The sequence below is a fragment of the Salmo salar genome, chromosome ssa17 (assembly GCF_905237065.1).
Source record: "Salmo salar chromosome ssa17, Ssal_v3.1, whole genome shotgun sequence".
In the NCBI taxonomy this organism is placed as follows: domain Eukaryota; kingdom Metazoa; phylum Chordata; class Actinopteri; order Salmoniformes; family Salmonidae; genus Salmo; species Salmo salar.
In genome coordinates, this window is record NC_059458.1 from 57,327,230 (window position 1) to 57,348,006 (window position 20,777).

A 20,777-nucleotide genomic window follows, 5' to 3' on the forward strand; every position below is an offset into this window, starting at 1 on the left:
ACTGTGAGTGTGGATCTCTGTGTGTGTGTGGATCTCTGTGTGTACATTACTGTGTGTGTGTACATTACGGTGACTGTGGATCTGTGTGTGTGTACATTACTGTGAGTGTGGATCTCTGTGTGTGCTTGTACATTACTGTGAGTGTGGAGCTCTGTGTGTGTGTGTGTGTGTGTACATTTCTGTGAGTGTGGATCTCTGTGTGTATGTTTCTGTGAGTGCGCATGCATGAGCCCTGCACCAGGTAATACCAGATAGTGTGGTGCTGGCAAGATGAATTGCCGTGAGAACAGGGAGATAAGAGTGAGCTGCCTTGTACCTCCACTGGTCTACACACTGCATCTGTAATGGAGAGACTGTCCCGGACAGAGAGAGAGATGGAGTGATATAGATTGCGAGATAAGGCAGGGGTTGGCATTGGGCCTCACGTGTTGCACAGGACGTTGTGCAGACAGCTGTGTGTGTGTGTTTCTTACAGTGTGTTTGTGTGCCCATGAGGACTCTTATCTTCTTACCCCAGTTCATCAGGGTCATTCAATATAAACCCTCTTCCAGTTCAGTTACAGCAGACATATCAGAGCAACAGATTTCAAGCTGTTTACAAAGCAGATTCATGACAGTTTATTCTGTAAATAGAGACTGGGATAAAGAATATGTCCGCAGCAGAGAAGGACAAGGACATAGAGGGAGGGAGAGATTGCAGCCTACAAATAGGACGAGTGCTATGGCATTATATAACATAGATATAGAGGTGTTGGGTTGGCGTGTGCCTGCCTGTATGCGTACGTGCTGTAGTGTGTGTGTGTGTGTGTGTGTGATCTCCATGTGAGGGTTGCAGAGGCAGGGTTGGAGTAATGATAGTGACTGCTGTAATGACTTGACAGAGCCCTATGCTGCTGTATGGTTCAGAAAGTGCTAACCTCATTGTCTACCCCCCCCCTCAACCCGGCTAGTGGACGCATTATGCTGCTGTATTGCCGTGCTATAATAGTCTGGCAGAGAGCGAGACGCTGTGTCATACTCACCATAATGACCCTTCAGTCTCCTCTGCTTGTGTGTTTGTGGAACTCGGTTTTCAGGGCAGATCCCTTAAGTGAGAGACACACACACACACACACACACACACACACACACACACACACACTGGTGGCTCTGCTCTGATCATTCACCTGGTCAGACATGAGACAGTCAGAGCTCTGTGGCTTAGTCAGTCAGTCGTCTGGGAGCGGTTTAATGTCTAAGCTAGGACCTTTAATCGACAAACCAATGACTCGGCTTGGAACAGGAGAGTCTGGGCTGTGCAGTGTGGCATGCATGATTTAGGCATGTTTGTGTGAGCGAATGTTTGATAGTGTGAGATTCAAGATGATGTCGTTTCTGGCGTGTGAGTGTATACACACTGAGTATACCAAACAGGAACACCTTCCTAATATTGAGTTGGTCGTTCCCCCCCCCCCTTGCCCTCAGAACAGCCTCAATTCGTCAGGGCATGGATTCTACAAGGTTCCTGAAATTGTTCCACAGGGATGCTGGCCCTGCTGACTCCAATCCTTCCCACAGTTGACTGGATGTCCTTAAGGTGGTGGACCATGAACATTTTTTGAAAAATCCAGCAGCGTTGCAGTTCTTGACACACAACCGATGCGCTTGGCACCTACTACCGTACCCCGTTCAAAGGCACTTAAATATTTTGTCTGGCCCATTCATCCTCTGAATGGCACACATACAGAATCCATGTCTCAATTGTATCGAGGCTTAAAAATCCTTCTTTAACCCGTCTCCTCCCCTTCATCTACGCTGATGGAAGTGGATTTAACAAGTGACATCAATAAGGGATCATAGGTTTCACCTGGTCATTCTGTCATGGATTGTTCCTAATGTTTTGTACACTCAGTGTATCACTGGAATTTATTCAGGAAATATACAGGAAACAGAATTTATCGTGGTGTTTGGTTGAAGCTGTGAGTGCTGCTATGCAGCAGGCATTGGGCTGATGGATACTAAAGGTGTTTGCTGGTTCTGGGGTTTGTGCAGGCTGCTTCTGCTTTGATGATGCCAGGGAATGTCATCCTAATGACATGGTCCAGCCTGCTGCTCACTAACTAACCATAAGCCTCTGCGCCATCATATGTCACAGTCACTGAAACATGCTAATGCATTTTCTCTCTGTCCCCACTACTCACCTGCCTCTCCAGCTTGTCTCTTCTCCTTCACTACCACTGATACATATAAGATCTGGATAGATTGATCGTGTATTGCTTATACCTATCAAATGTAGTCTGATCAGTGGTCGTAAAGGAAAGGAAAATGTTTGAGACTATTGGGACTTGCCATGTTTTTTGCCATGATGCCATGTTCTGTTTTGATGTGTCCGACTACGTTTCATGTTCATGCTCGTCTCATTCATCATGCTTTTAATCATTGATTCATTTAGCTTTTGTGTGCTTTTTTTTGCGTTTGGTTTGACATGGGTTGTTTTTTGTTTGTTTCCTCTGTCCCTTTTTTGCATGTGCCTCCACCATAGCTTTGTACCAATGGCTAGAGGCTGACCGCCAAGGCAGGGACCCCGATACAGCAGCCGCAGGTAAACTCCACCAACTGAATCCCGTCTAGAGGTGTACAAGATACTAACTTGTATAGTGTATCCTCTCTTCCTTCATCTCTCTCTCCTCCTTTTTAAGACCCTTCCTTACTGAAACGTAGACCTCCACCCCACCACTCTATTTAATTGGGTCCATCATATCTTCCTTGCCTCCATTGTCCACTCTCTTTCTCCCTTTCACCCCCCCTTCTCTCGTATCTATCTTTCCATATCTCTCTCTCTCTCTCTTCCTGGTCGACCCTTCCCCAGTCGTTGTATGTGGGTCAGGTTCTCAGAGCTTGTTGTTCCAAATCAGTCACTCTCCTCTGAAGCAGGCTGTTTTGTAACTTCATCCTCCTTCTCTTTCTCTAATGAAAGTGTTTTACCAAGCTATTTCTCTCTTCTTCACTCACTGTTTTTGATAGTGGAGGTTTGGCTTTCTTCTCTCTCTCGCTCTCTCTCTCTTTCTTTTTCTTTCTTGTTTCACATATGTGTCCTGGTTTAACTTTGAGAGACAGAGGGAGGGAGAGAATGAGTAAGAGAGAGTCATTACAGAGGGAAGAGGCTTATGCTTGCTCTGTCCTGTCCACTCCTGTTTGTCTCAGCTAAGGGCCTTAAGAGAGTTTAGGCATCCTTCACTTGCCAGCTCAGATCACTGCACCTCCACACAGGCACTGAAACCAAGAGCTAACCCACTGGCACTGCAACCCACAAGGCACCTAGGCAAGAGATGGCAGGATTGTGTGTCTGTGTGTTTGGAGACAGAGCAATAGAGACACAGAGACAATATAAGAGGGCAGAGTGCTTAACAGCAGCTGAACGTCTTGGCATTGTGTTTACATGCTAAAGACATGCCATCTGTTTAGCACTGGAAATCTGGAGTCTAGTGTTGGAAATTGGAAACACACACACAGACATCCCTCTAGAGGACAGAGGTTATCCAGCTGTGACCTTTGTTTTTTCTCTAGTCTCTACATGACCGAGTGGTAGAGTTCACCAACGCTGCCAAAATGACAACTGCCATTTGCATTATTCATCTCTTCTCTCTCTCACACACACACACACACACACACTAATGCCTAAAGCGTTAACCAAATCCCTAGCTCACGTCAGCCATGAATATCCATCAAAGCAGTGCAGGTTAAGGCTTGTCTAACATCTCTACTCTTCCATCTCCTTACATTAACCTCGCTGTGTGTCCCCATCTCGCCCCATTGCTCCCCCACACTCTCCAGTTTTCCAGCTTTCTCCCCTGCTGCTGTCTGGCTCCCTGCCACTGGTTCTTTCTGCTCCCCCTTGCTTGTGTTTGACCTCTCAGACTCCTGCTGCTGGTTTGTGCCTTGCAATCATCCTCACAACATCTCACCCTTGGACTGTGCGTGCGTGTAACCTCATCCTAACGCTCTTTCGATCTAAAGAGATTTCATTTCCTACCATTTCCAGCCCTCGCACTCCGGTGACGAACTGTTTGTGTGTGTATGTAATTTCGTTGTTTACTAGTATAGGAGGAGATTGCCATGGTAACTGTTCATGAGATTGTCCCACTACTACAGCAAACTAAATCAACAACATGTACATCTTGTGTTGGAAACACTGTAACCTTCCAACCGTTCTTACTGATGGTGATAGACTATTCATCTTAAAACACACTACATTGATCTGAGAAAATTGCATTTGCCATGAAATGATCATTGTGTCACGTTACGAACAATCACTCTGCTCCTCCCTCCGTTCTCCTCATCCTTCCACGACCCTCTGACCTCACTCGCATCATCAAAAGGGGCAGAAATGGTCATCATGATCGATACGACCCCGGCCCATCTAACGGTTCTATTCACTTATCTAAAATCAATGGGTGTTAGTCTCCCTGTTGTTGCTGTGGTATTGGAGACCTGGTTACCCACAGTTAAATAACTAGTGTGTCTGGATTAGCACTAAGATTTAATGGCCCACTCTGAGACTTCTTAGTATACAGAGTTAATATCTCCATTGGAAGTGACAGTCAATAGTTGGACAGTCATGATCATGGCTTGTTAGTTTTGGTATTGAACTCCAACAAAGAGACAATGTCTGTAATAACTAGGTCATGTGATTCCATGCTAGGAAGCTACAGATAAGGCACACAGTAGTAGGGTTGCATTTTCAGAGGTGGAAACTCTCCGTGGGAATTAACGGGAATATATATATCATATGGAGACAGAAACATAAACCGTTTACCTTATCATAATTAGACAATTGCAAATGATTAAATCCTTCCAGTAGAAAAAAACAAAAAAAACAATTTAGTTACAAATTGAACTTTAATTAAATGAGTTGACTCACATGGGATGATTTCACTGAATAACAAAAGGGAATATTGAATGATCCATCGCATCTCCCAAAAACGTTTTCAACATACAATGCGTGCACAATTATTAGGCAAGTGAGTATTCTGATCTTATCATTGTTTCTATTCACATTTTCCAACTCCAAACCATATAAACTTGAATGCTTATTGGATTTGATCATTTTCAGGTGATATGTATTTGTGTAATGAGGGAGGGTATGGCGAAAGTGAATAACACCTTATATCAAGGTGTGCATAATTATTAGGCAACCTCATTACCTCATGTAAAATGGGCCAAAAAAGAAATTTATCTAACACTGAAAAGCCAAAAATGTAAAATGCCTTTGACGGATGCGACACTCTTTAAATAGCTAAACTATTGAGGTGTGACCACCGGACATTCAAACGTTTTGTTGCGTATAGTCAACTGGGGCTCAAAAAACGCATGGGGAAGAAAAGGTGCAAATTAACTGCAAAAGACTTGAGAAGAATTAAACGTCAAACTACCAGGAACCCATTATCCTCCAGTGCCACCGTATTCGAGAACTGCAACCTACCTGGAGTGTTCAGAAGTACAAGGTGTCAAGTGCTCAGAGACATGGCCAAGGTCAAGAAGACTGAAACAAGACCACCGCTGAATAAGATTCACAAGTTGAAGCGTCAAAATTGGGCAAAGAAATACCTGAAGCCAGATTTTTCAAAGGTTTTATGGACAGATGAAATGAAAGTGACTCTTGATGGACCAAATGGATGAGCCCGTGGCTGGATCGGTAATGGACACAGGGCACCAACTTGAGTCAGGTGCCAGCAAGGTGAAGGAGGGGTACTGGTATGGGCTACTATCATTGAGGATGAGGTAGTTGGACCTTTTCGGGTTGAAGATGGACTGAAACTCAACTCCCAAACCTACTGCCAGTTTCAGGAAGATTATTTCGTCAAACAGTGGTACAGGAAGAAGTCCTCCGCATTCTAGAAGGCCATAATCTTTATGCAGGACAATGCTCCATCACATGCATCCAAGTACTCCACTGCTTGGCTAGCCAGCAAGGGCCTCAAAGATGCCTGAATAATGACCTGGACCCCATCCTCACATGACTTAAATCTTATTGAGAACTTGTGGGCCCTTCGCAAACGTGAGATTTACAGTGATGGAAGACGATACACCTTTTTGAACAGCATTTGGGAGGCTGTGGTTGCTTCTTCAGTGAAAATTGATTGTGAACAGATCAAGAAACTGACAAACTCCATGGATGGAAGGCTCGTGGCAGTTATTGAAAATAAGGGTGGTTATATTGGTCACTGTTGCTGGGCAGCTTCAATGTGGTGCTCTTATTCTTCTCACTTTGCTTGGTGAGGAAGATTGCTGCTATGACTTCATGACCCTTCACATACCGAACCATTTCCTTGGCTCTCTTGTAGAGTGTATCCATTGTTTTCAGTGCCATGATGTCCTTGAGGAGCAGATTCAATGCATGAGCAGCACAGCCAATGGGTGTGATGTGAGGGCAGGATTCCACTTTAGACCAAGTAGCCTTCATGTTCACAGCATTGTCTGTCATCAGTGCAAATACCTTCTGTGGTCCAAGGTCATTGATGACTGTCTTCAGCTCATCTGCAATGTAGAGACCAGTGTGTCTGTTGTCCTTTGTCTGTGCTCTTGTATAATAAGTGGTTGAGGGGTGGAGATGATGTAGTTAATTATTCCTTGCCCATGAACATTCAACCACCTTTCAGAGATGATTCCAATACAGTCTGCTTTCTCTATGATTTGCTTGACCTTTACTTGAACTCTGCAAATGAGTAGATAAAGCATGTCTGATTGGAGGGGTGTATGCTGGGCGAAGAACATTCAGAAATCTCTTCCAATACACATTGCCTGTGAGCATCAGAGGTGAACCAGTTGCATACACAGCTCGAGCAAGACATCCGTCAGCATTTCTCTGACTAGGTTCCTCCATTGAGTCAAAAAACCTTCTGATTCCAGGAGGACCATGAGCTGTTGCTATCGATAAGGTGTCTGATTTCATCATTTTCACCTTGAATAGAAGTAAAGGGACTTTTGTCAGAGGTTGCTTGTTGTGAGCGCTGAGGGAACTTTATGCACTTGGCCAGATGATTCTACATCTTTGTTGCATTCTGCACATATGATTTTGCACAGTATTTGCAAATGTACACTACTTTTCCTTCTACATTAGCTGCAGTGAAATGTCTCCACACATCAGATAGTGCCCTTGGCATTTCCCTGTAAAAATGTTTTTTTAAATGAGTAAAAAAAATCAAATACAATTCCATGTACAGATAAATAGTTAAGCACTTTGAATTATTTAATCTTTTGTAAGATACAGTTGAAGTTGGAATTTTACTTACACTTAGGTTGGAGTCATTAAAACGTGTTTTTCAACCACTCCAGAAATTTCTTGTTAACAAACTATAGTTTTGGAAAGTCAGTTAGGACATGTACTTTGTGCATGACACACGTCATTTTGGGTGAGTCAGAAGTTTACATACACTAAGTTGACTGTGCCTTTGAACAGCTTGGAAAATTCCAGAAAATTATGTCATAGGCTTATTTACATAATTTGAGTCAATTGGGGTACCTGTGGATGTATTTCAAGGCCTACCTTCAAACTCCGTCCCTCTTTGCTCGACATCATGGGAAAATCAAAAGAAATCAGCCAAGACCTCGGCAAAAAAATCTGGTTCATCCTTGGGAGCATTTTCCAAACGCCTGAAGGTACCACATTCATCCGTACAAACAATAGTACGCAAGTATAAACACCATGGGACCACGCAGCCATCATACCGCTCAGGAAGGAGACGCGTTCTGTCTCCTAGAGATGAATGTACTTTGGTGCGAAAAGTGCAAATAAATCCCAGAACAACAGCAAAGGACCTTGTGAAGATGCTGGAGGAAACCGGTACAAAAGTATCTATATCCACAGTTAAACGAGTCATATATCGACATAACTTTAAAGACCACTCAGCAAGGAAGAAGCCACTGCTCCAAAACCACCATAAAAAAGCCAGACTACGGTTTGCAACTGCACATAGGGACAAAGATCGTACTTTTGGAGAAATGTCCTCTGGTCTGATGAAACAAAAATAGAACTGTTTGGCCATAATGACCATAGTTATGTTTGGAGGGAAAAGGGGGATGCATGCAAGCTGAAGAACACCATCCCAACTGTGAAGCACACCGGGTGGCAGCATCATGTTGTGGGGGCCTCTTTGCTGCAGGAGGGACTGGTGCACATCACAAAATAGATGGCATCATGAGGGAGGAAGAATATGTGGATATATTGAAGCAACATCTCAAGACATCAGTCAGGAAGTTAAAGCTTGGTCACAAATGGGTCTTCCAAATGGACAATGACCCCAAGCATACTTCCAAAGTTGAGGCAAAATGGCTTAAGGACAACAAAGTCAAGGTATTGGAGTGGCCATCACAAAGCCCTGACCTCAATCCCATAGATGTGGGGGCAGAACTGAAAAAGCGTGTGCGAGCAAGGAGGCCTACAAATCTGACTCAGTTACCCCAGCTCTGTCAGGAGGAATGGGCCAAAGTTCTCCCAACTTATTGTGGGAAGCTTGTGGAAGGCTACCCGAAACGTTTGACCCAAGTTAAACAATTTAAAGGCAATGCTTCCAAATACTAATTGAGTGTATGTAAACTTCTTACCCATTAGGGAATGTGATAAAGGAAATAAAAGCTGAAATAAATAAATAGCTCTACTATTATTCTGATATTTCACATTCTTAAAATAAAGTGGTGATCCTAACTGACCTAACACAGGGAATTTTTACTCTGATTAAATATCATGAATTGTGAAAAACTGAGTTTAAATGTATTTGGCTAAGGTGTATGTAAACTTCCGACTTCAACTGTACATGTTTTAAAATGAAACATGTATGGAAACAGGTGAATTAACACTCCTCGGGTAGCACGCTCAAGCAAGCTAAAATCCACATGGTAGCAAAAACTAGCTAGCAGAAATTGTTAACGAGTTAGATATGATTTAAACGCACTTTGCTGTAGGCTATTTACTAATTAACAAAAAATAATATATGTCATATAAAATATATTCACCCCACCCAGTATTGTAATCAAAACTTACCAGAAAGCATCTAGTCCTTGACTCAGACAGTGTAGTAGTGTGGACTCAATAGCATCTCATTAGTCTGCCAGATCTTGAGAATCAGCTGTACATGTGATGGAAGAGTGCACTGCACATGTGATGGTAGAACGCACTGTGCATGCAGAGGGTTGCAATTCCATTGAATAGGGGATAGTTTAACCAAAATATGCCACAAGACCTAGAATTGCCTTGTGTATCCCAGAAAAAAGGTTCACTGTTATAAGCTAACTTTTCTGATGAATTTAAGCAAAATTCCTGGGCCTGACTTCGCATGGAAAATTTCAGTAATTTACCATAAAGTTTCTGACCCTTTGCGACCCTACACAGTAGTGAAGGAAATGGATAAGACTCAGATTGCACACATCTTATAACTGCTTAGCTAAACTAAGCTAATGACCCAGTCCCAGCTGCTCCTTGCTCAGTGGACCTGTTGTAGTCAGTGCAGCTGTCTGACACATGAGTCAACATGGTCCTGCTTATACTCCATTAGACACGCTGCTGCTGCCCCATTAGATACAAACTGTTACTTGTGTAGCATTGTAGCTTTTAGCAGCCTAGCATCAAGACTGGGGCTTCATGATGATGTAGATGTGTTGTTCATTACACCTTGCTGTTTTCCACACGAGATTAGCAAAGTGAGGGGAACCAGAACAAGGAAGGCCGGCAGGGGGAAATATTTATTGTTTTGTGGGAGTGGGGAGGGGGAAGGGGGGGAGTGGAGAGCTTCATTGCACAGGTGCTGACAGATAGGAATTCCACCTATGAGAGATCCCAGATTTTTTATTTTTTTATTTCACCTTTATTTAACCAGGTAGGCTAGTTGAGAACAAGTTCTCATTTACAACTGCGACCTGGCCAAGATAAAGTAAAGCAGTGCGACACAAACAACACCATTTACACATGGAATAAACAAACATACAGTCAATAATACAATAGAAAAGTCTATATACAGTGTGTGCAAATGAGGTAGGATAAGGGAGGTAAGGCAATAAATGGGCCATAGTGGAGATAATTACAATATAGCAATTAAACACTGGAGTGATAGATGTGCAGAAGATGAATGTGCAAATAGAGATACTGGGGTGCAAAATAAATAAAATGAATAACCGTATTGGGATGAGGTAGTTGGATGGGCTATTTACAGATGGGCTATGTGCAGTGATCTGTGAGCTACTCTGACAGCTGGTTCTTAAAGTTAGTGAGGGAGATATGAGTCTCCAGCTTCAGTGATTTTTGCAGTTCGTTCCAGTCATTGGCAGCAGAGAACTGGAAGGAAAGGCGGCCAAAGGAGGAATTGGCTTTGGGGGTGACCAGTGAAATATACCTGCTGGAGTGCGTGCTACGGGTGGGTGCTACTATGGTGACCAGTGTGCTGAGATAAGGCGGGGCTTTACCTAGCAAAGACTTATAGATGACCTGGAGCCAGTTGGTTTGGCGACGAATATGAAGTGAGGGCTAGCCAACGAGAGCATACAGGTCGCAGTGGTGGGTCGTATACAGGGCTTTGATGCCAAAACGGATGGCACTGTGATAGACTGCATCCAATTTGCTGAGTAGAGTGTTGGAGGCTATTTTGTAAATGACATTGCCGAAGTCAAGGATCGGTAGGATAGTCAGTTTTACGAGGGTAAGTTTGGCAGCATGAGTGAAGGATGCTTTGTTGCGAAATAGGATGCCGATTCTAGATTTAATTTTGGATTGGAGATGCTTAATGTGAGTCTGGAAGGAGAGTTTACAGTCTAACCAGACACCTAGGTATTTGTAGTTGTCCACATATTCTAAGTCAGAACCATCCAGAGTAGTGATGCTGGACGGGCGGGCAGAATGCTGTGCAACATACAGCTGTGCTCATTCTTGTTGTCTTCCTTCTATTCCCTTATGCCAATCTTTGATCCCCCTCTTATGCACACTCACACACACACACTTTGACATGCACCAATATCTTTAGTTGGATGTCAACTTGGTTGTCCAGGTAAACCTCTCAACTGGGCCAGAGACTTGACCTCTTTCTTTCTCTCCCTTTCTAGGGGAGAACTTTGAGCAGAGCCCCTTGAAGAGGACGTTCAAGTCTAAAGTCCTGGCCCACTACCCTGAGAACGTGGAGTGGAACCCCTTCGACCAGGATGCTGTCAATATGGTGGGTGAACCATCGCTGAGTTCTGAGCCAAACTGAGTGGTGGATGGATGGATGGATGGCTAGATGGACCATGTTGAGGGGTGATCAGTTACATATAATCTGATTACAAAAAAAGTAACTTATCAGTTATGTTATCGGCAAAAAAATGTGTAATCAAATTACAGACACTTCTGGAAAAACTAGATGATCACTTATTGGATGACTTTGTAAGGATGTTTGTGGAAAAAATACATTGTGACACCTTTCTGTTTTCTCAGTGACATTCAATTCAGCATTGAAAACCAGGACAAGTTTACATTTGTTCCACATGAGCAAGTCTGACCACAAGTCAGAGACCACTATGATGACACTCCAAATGCGTTTGATGTATCCTTCTTGTCTTCATTTAATGCCTATTAAGGGGAAAGTAATCCAAAACTAAGTGAAAGTAATCCGATTACATTACCGAGGTTGGGTAAACCAAAACTTACTTATTACAATTTTGGACAGGTAACTAGTAAGCGATTACATTTAGAAAGTAACCTTAACCCTGAATGAGGGAGAATAGGAGGACAATAAACAGGCTCTATTCAATCTAATGAGTAGGCAGCAGGGAACCAAACTGGGTTGGGGGAAGGAATGGATGGAGGGAACAGAAGGACGATAAACGGGGGCTATTGACTCTAACAATACCCCAACTAGGCATTGAAAGGCCTTTTAGATCATATACAGTGGAAAGGAAGGGCATGCTAGGATTATTCCAACCAATGCTTTAGGAAACCACACACACACACACACCATTGGAGCAGAGAGGCCCAGGATTAAGACACAATGTGGTGCCTTCTCTCTAGGGTATCCTGGGTAATGGGGCGAAGGCACCAAATCCCCTCTGTCTCTATGGATTTACCCAGAGGGTTTTGTAGGCTGCGCTAAACGGACTGTGGCTGCTTTGCTGCAGTTTGGGTTTAGATTGAGTTTTCTTGGTGTTGACGGGACAAGGGGAGGGGAAGCGTGCCAGGGTGGAAGGTTACGTTAGGGGAGGGAATATCTGATAAGACAAAGCTTTATATTGTCAAATATCTGCATTCATGAGAAAAAGGGAAAAGTTAACATGGTGATGATGAAATTGTATTTGTGCTTTATAGCTTTTTATAAATTTGGTGGTTTGAGCCATGGTATATCAGACCGTATACCACAGGCATGACAAAACAGTTATTTTTTACTGTTCTAATTACGTTGGTAATCAGTTTATAGTAGCAATAAGACTCCTCGGGGGTTTGTGATAGATGGCCAATATAACCCAAACACTGCAGGAGATGACCATCCAGAAGACTACATTAAACATGTTTTGAATCACTGAAGACCTGTCATGGAAGAGACTGCTAAAGGTCCCGCTGACCTGTCACTCAATGATCTGGTCCACTGAAGTGTATGTGGCTGAGGGATCGTGTGTGTGTGTGTGTGTGTGTGTGTTTTCCTAGCCCAGCATATTGAGCCACAGTAGAGTTAGCTAACATTGATACCTGTCCCTCAAGTCCCTATAGAGGAGGCCCTGGAAGCGTTTGGTGTCGGCTGACCGTTGCCTCTCGTGATGCAAGGTCACTATTTTTCCGTTGGCCATTACATCACACACTGGCGTCAGAACCGCTGAATTATTCACATCGGGTTCTCAGTTTACGTCGGCATGGAAACGATGGCCCATTGTGCGGTGTGTTCCAGGTCTGAAATGGAACACCAATGCAGTGCAGCTATGAAGGCTCCAATGGCAGAACCATTATGAATCTTAGCCCTCTCCCTGCTTGCCTCAACCCCATTCATTTCTATGTACACTATCTCCATCCCACTCACCATCCATATCCCCTTTCCCACTCTCCATTTCCCTCCTCTCTCATCTCTACTCTCCCTACTCATAGGGTGACCTTAGTGTAATCACACTTCCTGCCCCTGTGGGCCTGGCAACAAAGCCGTTCTGATGATTGCTTTTCATATCCCAATCCTTTTCTCATAAATCCCTCCCTCGATTATTATAACTTTCTTTCTCTCCCTCTCAATCTCTCTCTGTGTCTGTCTGTCTCTGTCTGTTGGCACTGATTTTAGATTTTCTTGTTAATTGGACCCTGAGTCAGAAGGTGTGTGTGTGTGAGAATAAGGAGAGCTGTGTGTGTGTGAGAGATAGTGCCCGAGGATATGCATGAGTGAGGGAGTATGAATGTGTATGTGCTTCAGTTTGTTGAGCTTATTGCTCCATAATCATCAGTGCGTCACTCACCCGGAACCCCCACAATTCCCGTGTCCGTGCCGGAATAAGGGGATTGTTTAACAGATGGGAACATTACCTGGGATTATCCAAGAGTACTGTGAAATGTTCTGCGAGGAATTCTGAAATGTCTATCTGAAGTAATTTTGAGCATAACAGAGCTAAGGCCCAGGTTGATGGCCCCAGACACAGTTACAGGGGGGCCATCAGACACAGTTACAGGGGGGGGGGCATCAGACACAGTTACAGGGGGGGGCCATCAGACACAGTTACAGGGGGGGGGCCATCAGACACAGTTACGGGGGGGGGGGGCATCAGACACAGTTACAGGGGGGCCATCAGACACAGTTACAGGGGGGCTTTTTTGGCCTGGAGCCTTTACTGTAAACAGTCAACTGTTTCTGCTCCCTTTTGTTAGAACAGGAAGAGTTTTGAGGGAGACTTCAATGGAAGTGTGTCAATGGGATTAGATGAAGCCGCTGTGCTACGTAGTCACTTGTGTATATGTATGCAACATGTCAGACAGTGTTGAGTTGTTGATACTGTATAATGTGTTTCAGAGCAGTGTTGGTTTAGGCAAATATTCTCCAACATGCATGCAGAGTTGTACTGATTTTGATTGCCGGTTTTGATCCCCAGTTTCAACCGGCAGTAGGTCGAAAATGTGCAGGTTAAGACGACAAATCTGGGACCAGCTCCATTGCTCATTAGCACAGATGGCCCCATTGTTGCAAAGGGATATTAGAATCCCGTTGTCTTATCCTTATCTTCAACGTAGGTTTGAACTCACTCCCTCTCTTCCAGGGAGGAATATTTTCTCCTTGATCCATATGGTTTCATGATATTTCTTGGGATAAGAAGGATTTGATTTGGAAGCGTATAGAATCTCATTTCTGGGGAGAAAATGCAGCATTTCGGATGTTTTTCATTTGCCTCTCGGTTTCCACACAGAACAGACAGATTGAGGTAGTGTGGGAGTGATTTATCTTGTCAGTAGTGATCAGTTGAAACCATAATTCCCTCACCACTTTTATAATCCATTCCAAACAGAACATTGGCCAACTACAGGCCTGTTTATCTGTGTTAGCGACAGGGGTTAATGTGTGTGTGTGTGTTTGATGATTAATTTTGTGCTCAGCTCTGCAAATCAACATAATGGAGATAATCAACCTTATTTTATTTCATGCTGGCTGCTATGTTGCTGACTGGTCTGCTATCAAAGCAGATTATGTTGACTTGATTAGGGTCGCGACGCACACACACACACACACACACACACACACACACACACACACACACACATTCAAAATGCAGATGTACACACACCAACACATTCTGGTACATGCAGTCTCAGTCGTTTCTGATGTAAGGCCTCTGCATTGATTCTGTCAACTATCTCAATTATTAATACCACATTAATAATCGTCATTATTATTGTCCCTCTCCCCCTCTCTCTCCGTAGCTCTGTATGCCCAAAGGCCTGTCGTTCAGGACACAGGCAGACAGCCGCGAGCCCCAGTTCCACTCCTTCCTGATCACGCGGGAGGACGGCTCTCGCACTTACGGCTTCGTCCACACCTTCTACGAGGAGGTGACGTCGCCTCAGATCTGCTCGGCCATGCAGACCCTCTACCAGATGCACCAGGCCGAGAACCCTTCCTCCGCCACCCCCTCCTCCTCTTCCTCCTCTTCCTCCAGTATGGACTCTCTGGCTAGCAGCCTCGACGAAGCAGATTCTCCATCTTCATCCTCGTGCCGGTCGGCGGCGTGCGGCGGCTACGACGCGTCGCGGGACACGCTCTACGTCTCCAAGGCGTTGTGTCTGATCACGCCCATGCCCTTCATGCACGCCTGCCGCCGTTTCCTGTCCCAGGTGCACCGGGCCGTCGCAGCCGCCGCGCCCCCGCCCCTCCCCCTGGAGAGCTACGTGCACAACATCCTGTACGAGGTGCCCCTGCCCCCTCCGGGGCGCTCGCTGAAGTTCCACGGGGTGTACGAGCCCATCGTGTGTCAGCGTCCTGGGCCTGGGGAGCTGCCTCTGGCTGACTTCCCTCTGGGCCAGACCTTCACTCTGCTGGGGGTAGAGAACCTGGTGCAGCTGTTCAACTGTACCCTGCTGGAGATGCAGATTCTGCTCTACTCACAGGGTAAGGGGTGCTTATTACACACACACACACACACACACACACACACACACACACACACACACACACTCCTCTCTGCCTCTACATTCGTTGGCAGCAGGTTGTTGAGTGGGAGTTGCTTCTCCAGCCAGGTGGTATGGTGATGACAGATACCAGGTTGGGGGATGGTTGGATAAGTCATTCCTCCCTATTCCTCAACACATCCCCCTCAGCTGGAGCCAATGGAACATAACCGGCTGGGGTGTAATCTGTGGTCCAGGCCTGTCCTTGACTCCCTGGCCCAAATTAGTTTAGGATTAGACTACTGTAATCTGGGTGGGGTAGAGAGCTGTTCATCTCCCTGGGACTGGAGCTATGCGGGTTGACTGACTGGACAGCAGCAGGGTAGTGGCTGGGATTAGGAAGCGTGGTCAGTCAAAGGGCCAACGACCAGACAGACTGTGGTCTGTAGACGTCAGGCCAAGACTGACTGTATCTGCCATAGACTTCACTGTAGATTACAGTAGACTCAACTACAGGATGCTGTTATCTGATTGTCTTAAGACTGTTGCAGACAAAGAGACATTGTGAGAGCTTCTTGTGTGTTGAATGTTTGATTGGGTGGTTCTGGTCCACTGACGTCCTTTGGAGTGGAAAGTAGTCTCACCTAATGAATGAATGGGTTGTGAGTTTCCATTAAGTGGTTCTTGTTTTGTTTTAGAGTTGGTTGGAGTTTAATGTCTCTAATGTAATGATCTGTAATGCATGGGAGTTCATTAGTTGAGTTGATGGCAGTCAAATAAAGAGACTCCTCCACTGTTACTAGCACCATTCCATTTCTGTCTGCTTGAGAGAAAACGACAGACGGGCCTCTCCCTCCTCCTACCACTCATCTTCATCCACCCCTTCGCTCCCATCCATCCTCACTCATCTATCCTTTGAGAAATGATCTTCCATGTTTAATTTATCAAACCAACTGTCAGAGGGAATCGCTCCTGAAACAAAATAATTAAAAACCAATTTTTCCGAATGAAAAACATTTCAAGAACATTTTAACGTTCCTCATTTTTCACGGCGAAGCGTTGGCGGCATCCCATTTAGCTCCTACCCTGCGACGCGGCTGCTAAAAGGCATTCTAATTTCTCTATAATAAAAACACTGTGCTTGATTTGCCTGGAGGCAATTTGATGGAATGGTTGATGCACGGAAACTGCATCTATAAAATGTTCTGTGGATGGGTCCCAATGCACCCTATTCCCTATATTGTGGACTACCTTTGACCAGGGTACATTGGGCTCTGGTCAAAACTAGTGCACAATATTGTGAATAGGATGCAGTATGTGTGTTAATATGACAAGTTTGGCCATATGTCCTCATTGTCTTATATGATCCATCAACAACCAATGAAATCACAACAGATGGAACCTGCCCAGTGCCTACCATGATCCTCGCTCACTCATTGGCCGAGACACGGGAAGGAAGTGACAAGCAGGCGTTTAGTCTAATCCTGCAGCTCTGTGGAGCGTGAGGGTCTGAGATGTAATTAATAAGATGATTAATCAGTCATTTATATTTTAGTCATTCCAGGAGCACAGTTTTAGAGCAAAATTTTGAGGCCTCTTCTTGGCGGTGTAGAGAGACTTTGCCATTTTTAAGCAAATTTCCTACAGGTCTAAACATTTCTCCATGGAGCTTAGCATTTTGACATGCAGTTGAGAGAAAGGTTGCTGTTTTTAAAGCTATTTTAAAGCTCAATTCTAACTGACTTTTATTTTGGTGATCGTTAGTTCTCAAAGATTATAGAATAAAAAATATATAGTTCCAATATTTCCTAAACATACATTATATCTGGTTTAAGTTGACACTGAAAGCGCTTTTCCATCCCGAGCTTTAGGCGACCAGAAAAAAACGCTTAGGCGGCCTGCCCAAGGATTTCAATAGCAGAAAATTCCCTGCATTCATCCAGAGAGACTTAGTCAGTCAGAGCGCGCAATAAGGTGGTTGATCAAAAGCATACTGTTAGTATGAAAATGAGCGGACCTGGTTTCTGTTGTTAACTTCTTGGGGCTATGTGGGACGCTAGCGTGCCACCCGTGGTGCACCCTATCAACAGCAGGTGCATTTCAAGAGCGGCAAATTTGAAACCAAATAAATGTCAAAATTCAAATTTTTCAAACATACAACTATCTTACACCCTTTGAAAGATAAACATCTCCTTAATCTAACCACGTTGTCCGATTTCAAAAAGGTTTTACGGCGAAAGCATAAAGTTAGATTATGTACATTGACAATAGCTGTGTGTAATGTTTTGTCAATTCAAAGACAGGCGTCACCAAACCATAAAACCAGCTAAAATGATGCACTAACCTTTTACAATCTCCATCAGATGACACTCCTAGGACATTATGTTAGACAATTTTTAGTTCTATCAAGTTCATATTTATATCCAAAAACAGCGTTTTACTATGGCATTGATGTTGAGGAAATCGTTTCCCTCCAATAACCGGCAGTCAAGTCAGCACCACAAATTAAATAATTAAAATTAGAAAACATTGGTAAAATATTATATTGTCATTTAAAGAATTATAGATTTACATCTCTTGAACGCAATCAACTTGCCAGATTTAAAAATAACCTTACTGGAAAATCACACTTTGCAATAATCTGAGCACTGCGCCCAGAAAAATATGCTTTGCTATACAGACAAACGGCCATGTTGGAGAGATCTAAAATCGAAAATACTATGTAAATAATCCATTACCTTTGATTCTCTTCATCAGATGTCACTTCCAGGAATCCCAGGTCCATAACGAATGTAGTTTTGTTCAAAAAAGCTCATCATTTATATCCAAAAAGCTCCGTGTTGTTAGCACATGATCTAAGCCAGCCGGACTTCTCGTCATGAACGAGGGGAAAAAATATATTTACGTTCGTTCAAACATGTCAAACGTTGTATAGCATAAATCATTAGTGCCTTTTTAACCAGAACATGAATAATATTCAAGGTGGACGAATGCATTCTCTTTTATAACGTATTGGAACGAGGGTACCTAACATGAACTCGCGCGCCAGAGTCTAATTGGCCATCACCGTTCCATGGCTCTTGTTCGGTCAGATCTCACAGTAAAAGACTCAAAACACTTTGTAAAGGCTGGTGACATCTAGTGGAAGCAATAGGAAGTGCCAAAACATTAATCAACCCCTGTGTGTTTCAATGGCATAGGCTTAAAGGTCATTCAACACATCAGGTATCCACTTCCTGTCAGAAAATGTCTCAGGGTTTTGCCTGCCAAATGAGTTCTGTTATACTCACAGACACCATTCAAACAGTTTTAGAAACTTTAGGGTGTTTTCTATCCATATATAATAAGTATATGCATATTCCAGTTACTGGGTAGGATTAGTAACCAGATTAAATCGGGTACGTTTTTTTATCCAGCCGTGAAAATACTGCCCCCTAGCCCCAACAGGTTAACCATTGTTGGCTTGTCTCTTCCCTTCTGAGACTGTGTGATAGGGACCAGTCCCAATGACAGTTTCACTATGAGTTGCCTCATGTCATGTGTTCAGCCTTGAAACACAGATGCCGATCTTTGTCTCTTCCGTTCGCATTTTCCACTTGGCCTCCGCAGCGTTGTGGTCAACTGTATCTGTATTGGTCGTTTGCAGATGATGACAATTCAATGCATTCCCCTACTTATCAAGCAATAACATACAATATTTGACACAACACCCTCCATTGGAAAGCAGTATTGGAGGGTGTTGTGAAAGTTTAATGGCCCTGTGAAATAGAGTTGAACATTCTCGCATAATCTCTGCCTGAAATAACCCCCCCATGTAGTTCAGCTGAGGTCAACATCGGACAGAGAAAATAATATTATTCCCCCATGAGCCTTTGCAGGGTGCTTTTGATGTTTTTCGTGTTGGGGAAAACTGGAGTCTCACATCTGTGACGGGTTGAATATTAAATTTGGAAGAGCTGGTGTCAAATCAGCAAGGATTATGTATTAATGAAGTCTGTCGAGACGCAGAGTATTCATATTCATGTAGGGGCTAAACTTATCTTCACATAATATGATCATAACAGTGGATGAGAGAGGAAGGAAAGTAGGGATAGAGTTGCTGAGACACGAGTAAAGTACTGTGACTCATCCTTTAATGAGAATCACTCTATCTTTCTCTGCATCACAGAGCAGGCTGTGTCAAGTTAAAACCCTCAACATGCAGAGGCTTGTGAGAGTATATTTGGTTATAAACTAGGTTATCCTCGGTTTTTTTCTCTTATGTTCCTTGTTGTGGTTCTATTGCTCTGTTCACACTGGTTTCCCGCAGGGAATGCCAAAAGGGCATGTTGGCAGCACTTTGAAGTAGTTACCGGTAAAATTATTGCAAGCCTTTCTTTGGTAGACTAGAAGCTGAAGGGCAAATTGGTGCATTTATGCAATATAAATACATGGGTATTAGTTTGCTGTGTAGTTTCCTTTATTTTATGCATTGCTTAAGTAAAGTCAAGTAAAAGTCCCAAGTTATCTGCAGCTCTTCTAGGTTTCCCCTCATACATAATTGAGTATTGCAGTTTGAGGGTTTGTCTTGTATACGGTCAGTGTGTTATTGTACGTGTGTGTGGGTGTGCAGTGCACCACAGATAAGCTAGAAAGTTTACTCAGCAACTCTCACACTCTCCTTTTAGTTCTGTCTTTCTCTCGGTTTCTCCCACTCTTTCTCACTCCGTCTCGCTCTTTCGCTACCACACTTTCTCTGTGTGTTGGTCTTCATCTCATTTTTCTGTCTCCCTTTTCTTATCTGGGATCCAATCATATAATGCGTTACTATGATCCTCAAACCACACTTTCACAGAGTCTCTACATGACCCTCGTTCTGCGTGTCCTGTGGTGCAAGTCTTTTATGAGGGTATTATTACTCCTATCTATCAGTTTTCTCCATAAATGTCCTGTAATTACGAGCCCCTACAGATACCCCTCTCCCTACACATACCCCTTTTCACACCGGACCCCCTCCTTCTCTCCATCATTACTAATCATCTCCATGGGAGGCAGGATGGCAGGTGGAGTAAGTTATTCCCCTGTTCAGATGTATAACATCATTACAATTCCAACTGCAACACCCCTGTTCTGTTCCTAATGACTGGTTTGTAGCCAGGCCTCAAAATTGAGGATTTGAGGCGCAGACAGTGGCTAATGGACACACACACAGGTGCTCCTGCAGTGCACACACACACAC

At 43.9% G+C, this 20,777-nt stretch overlaps 1 protein-coding gene across 10 annotated transcripts in view; it reads left to right on the forward strand.

Annotated features, from left to right (window-relative positions):
- LOC106576161 (DENN domain-containing protein 5B) overlaps positions 1 to 20,777 on the forward strand; it is a 107,829-nt gene that overhangs the window by 57,830 nt on the left and 29,222 nt on the right. For 7 of the 10 annotated variants that reach the window (XM_045699780.1, XM_045699782.1, XM_045699781.1 and 4 more), the window contains 3 exons: positions 2,522 to 2,581; positions 11,068 to 11,177; positions 14,876 to 15,560. In XM_045699780.1, the coding sequence (XP_045555736.1) occupies positions 2,522 to 2,581; positions 11,068 to 11,177; positions 14,876 to 15,560 (855 nt within the window). The remainder of the gene's footprint in view (positions 1 to 2,521; positions 2,582 to 11,067; positions 11,178 to 14,875; positions 15,561 to 20,777) is intronic. The other 3 variants (XM_045699785.1, XM_045699786.1, XM_045699788.1) reach the window with 1 other exon arrangement.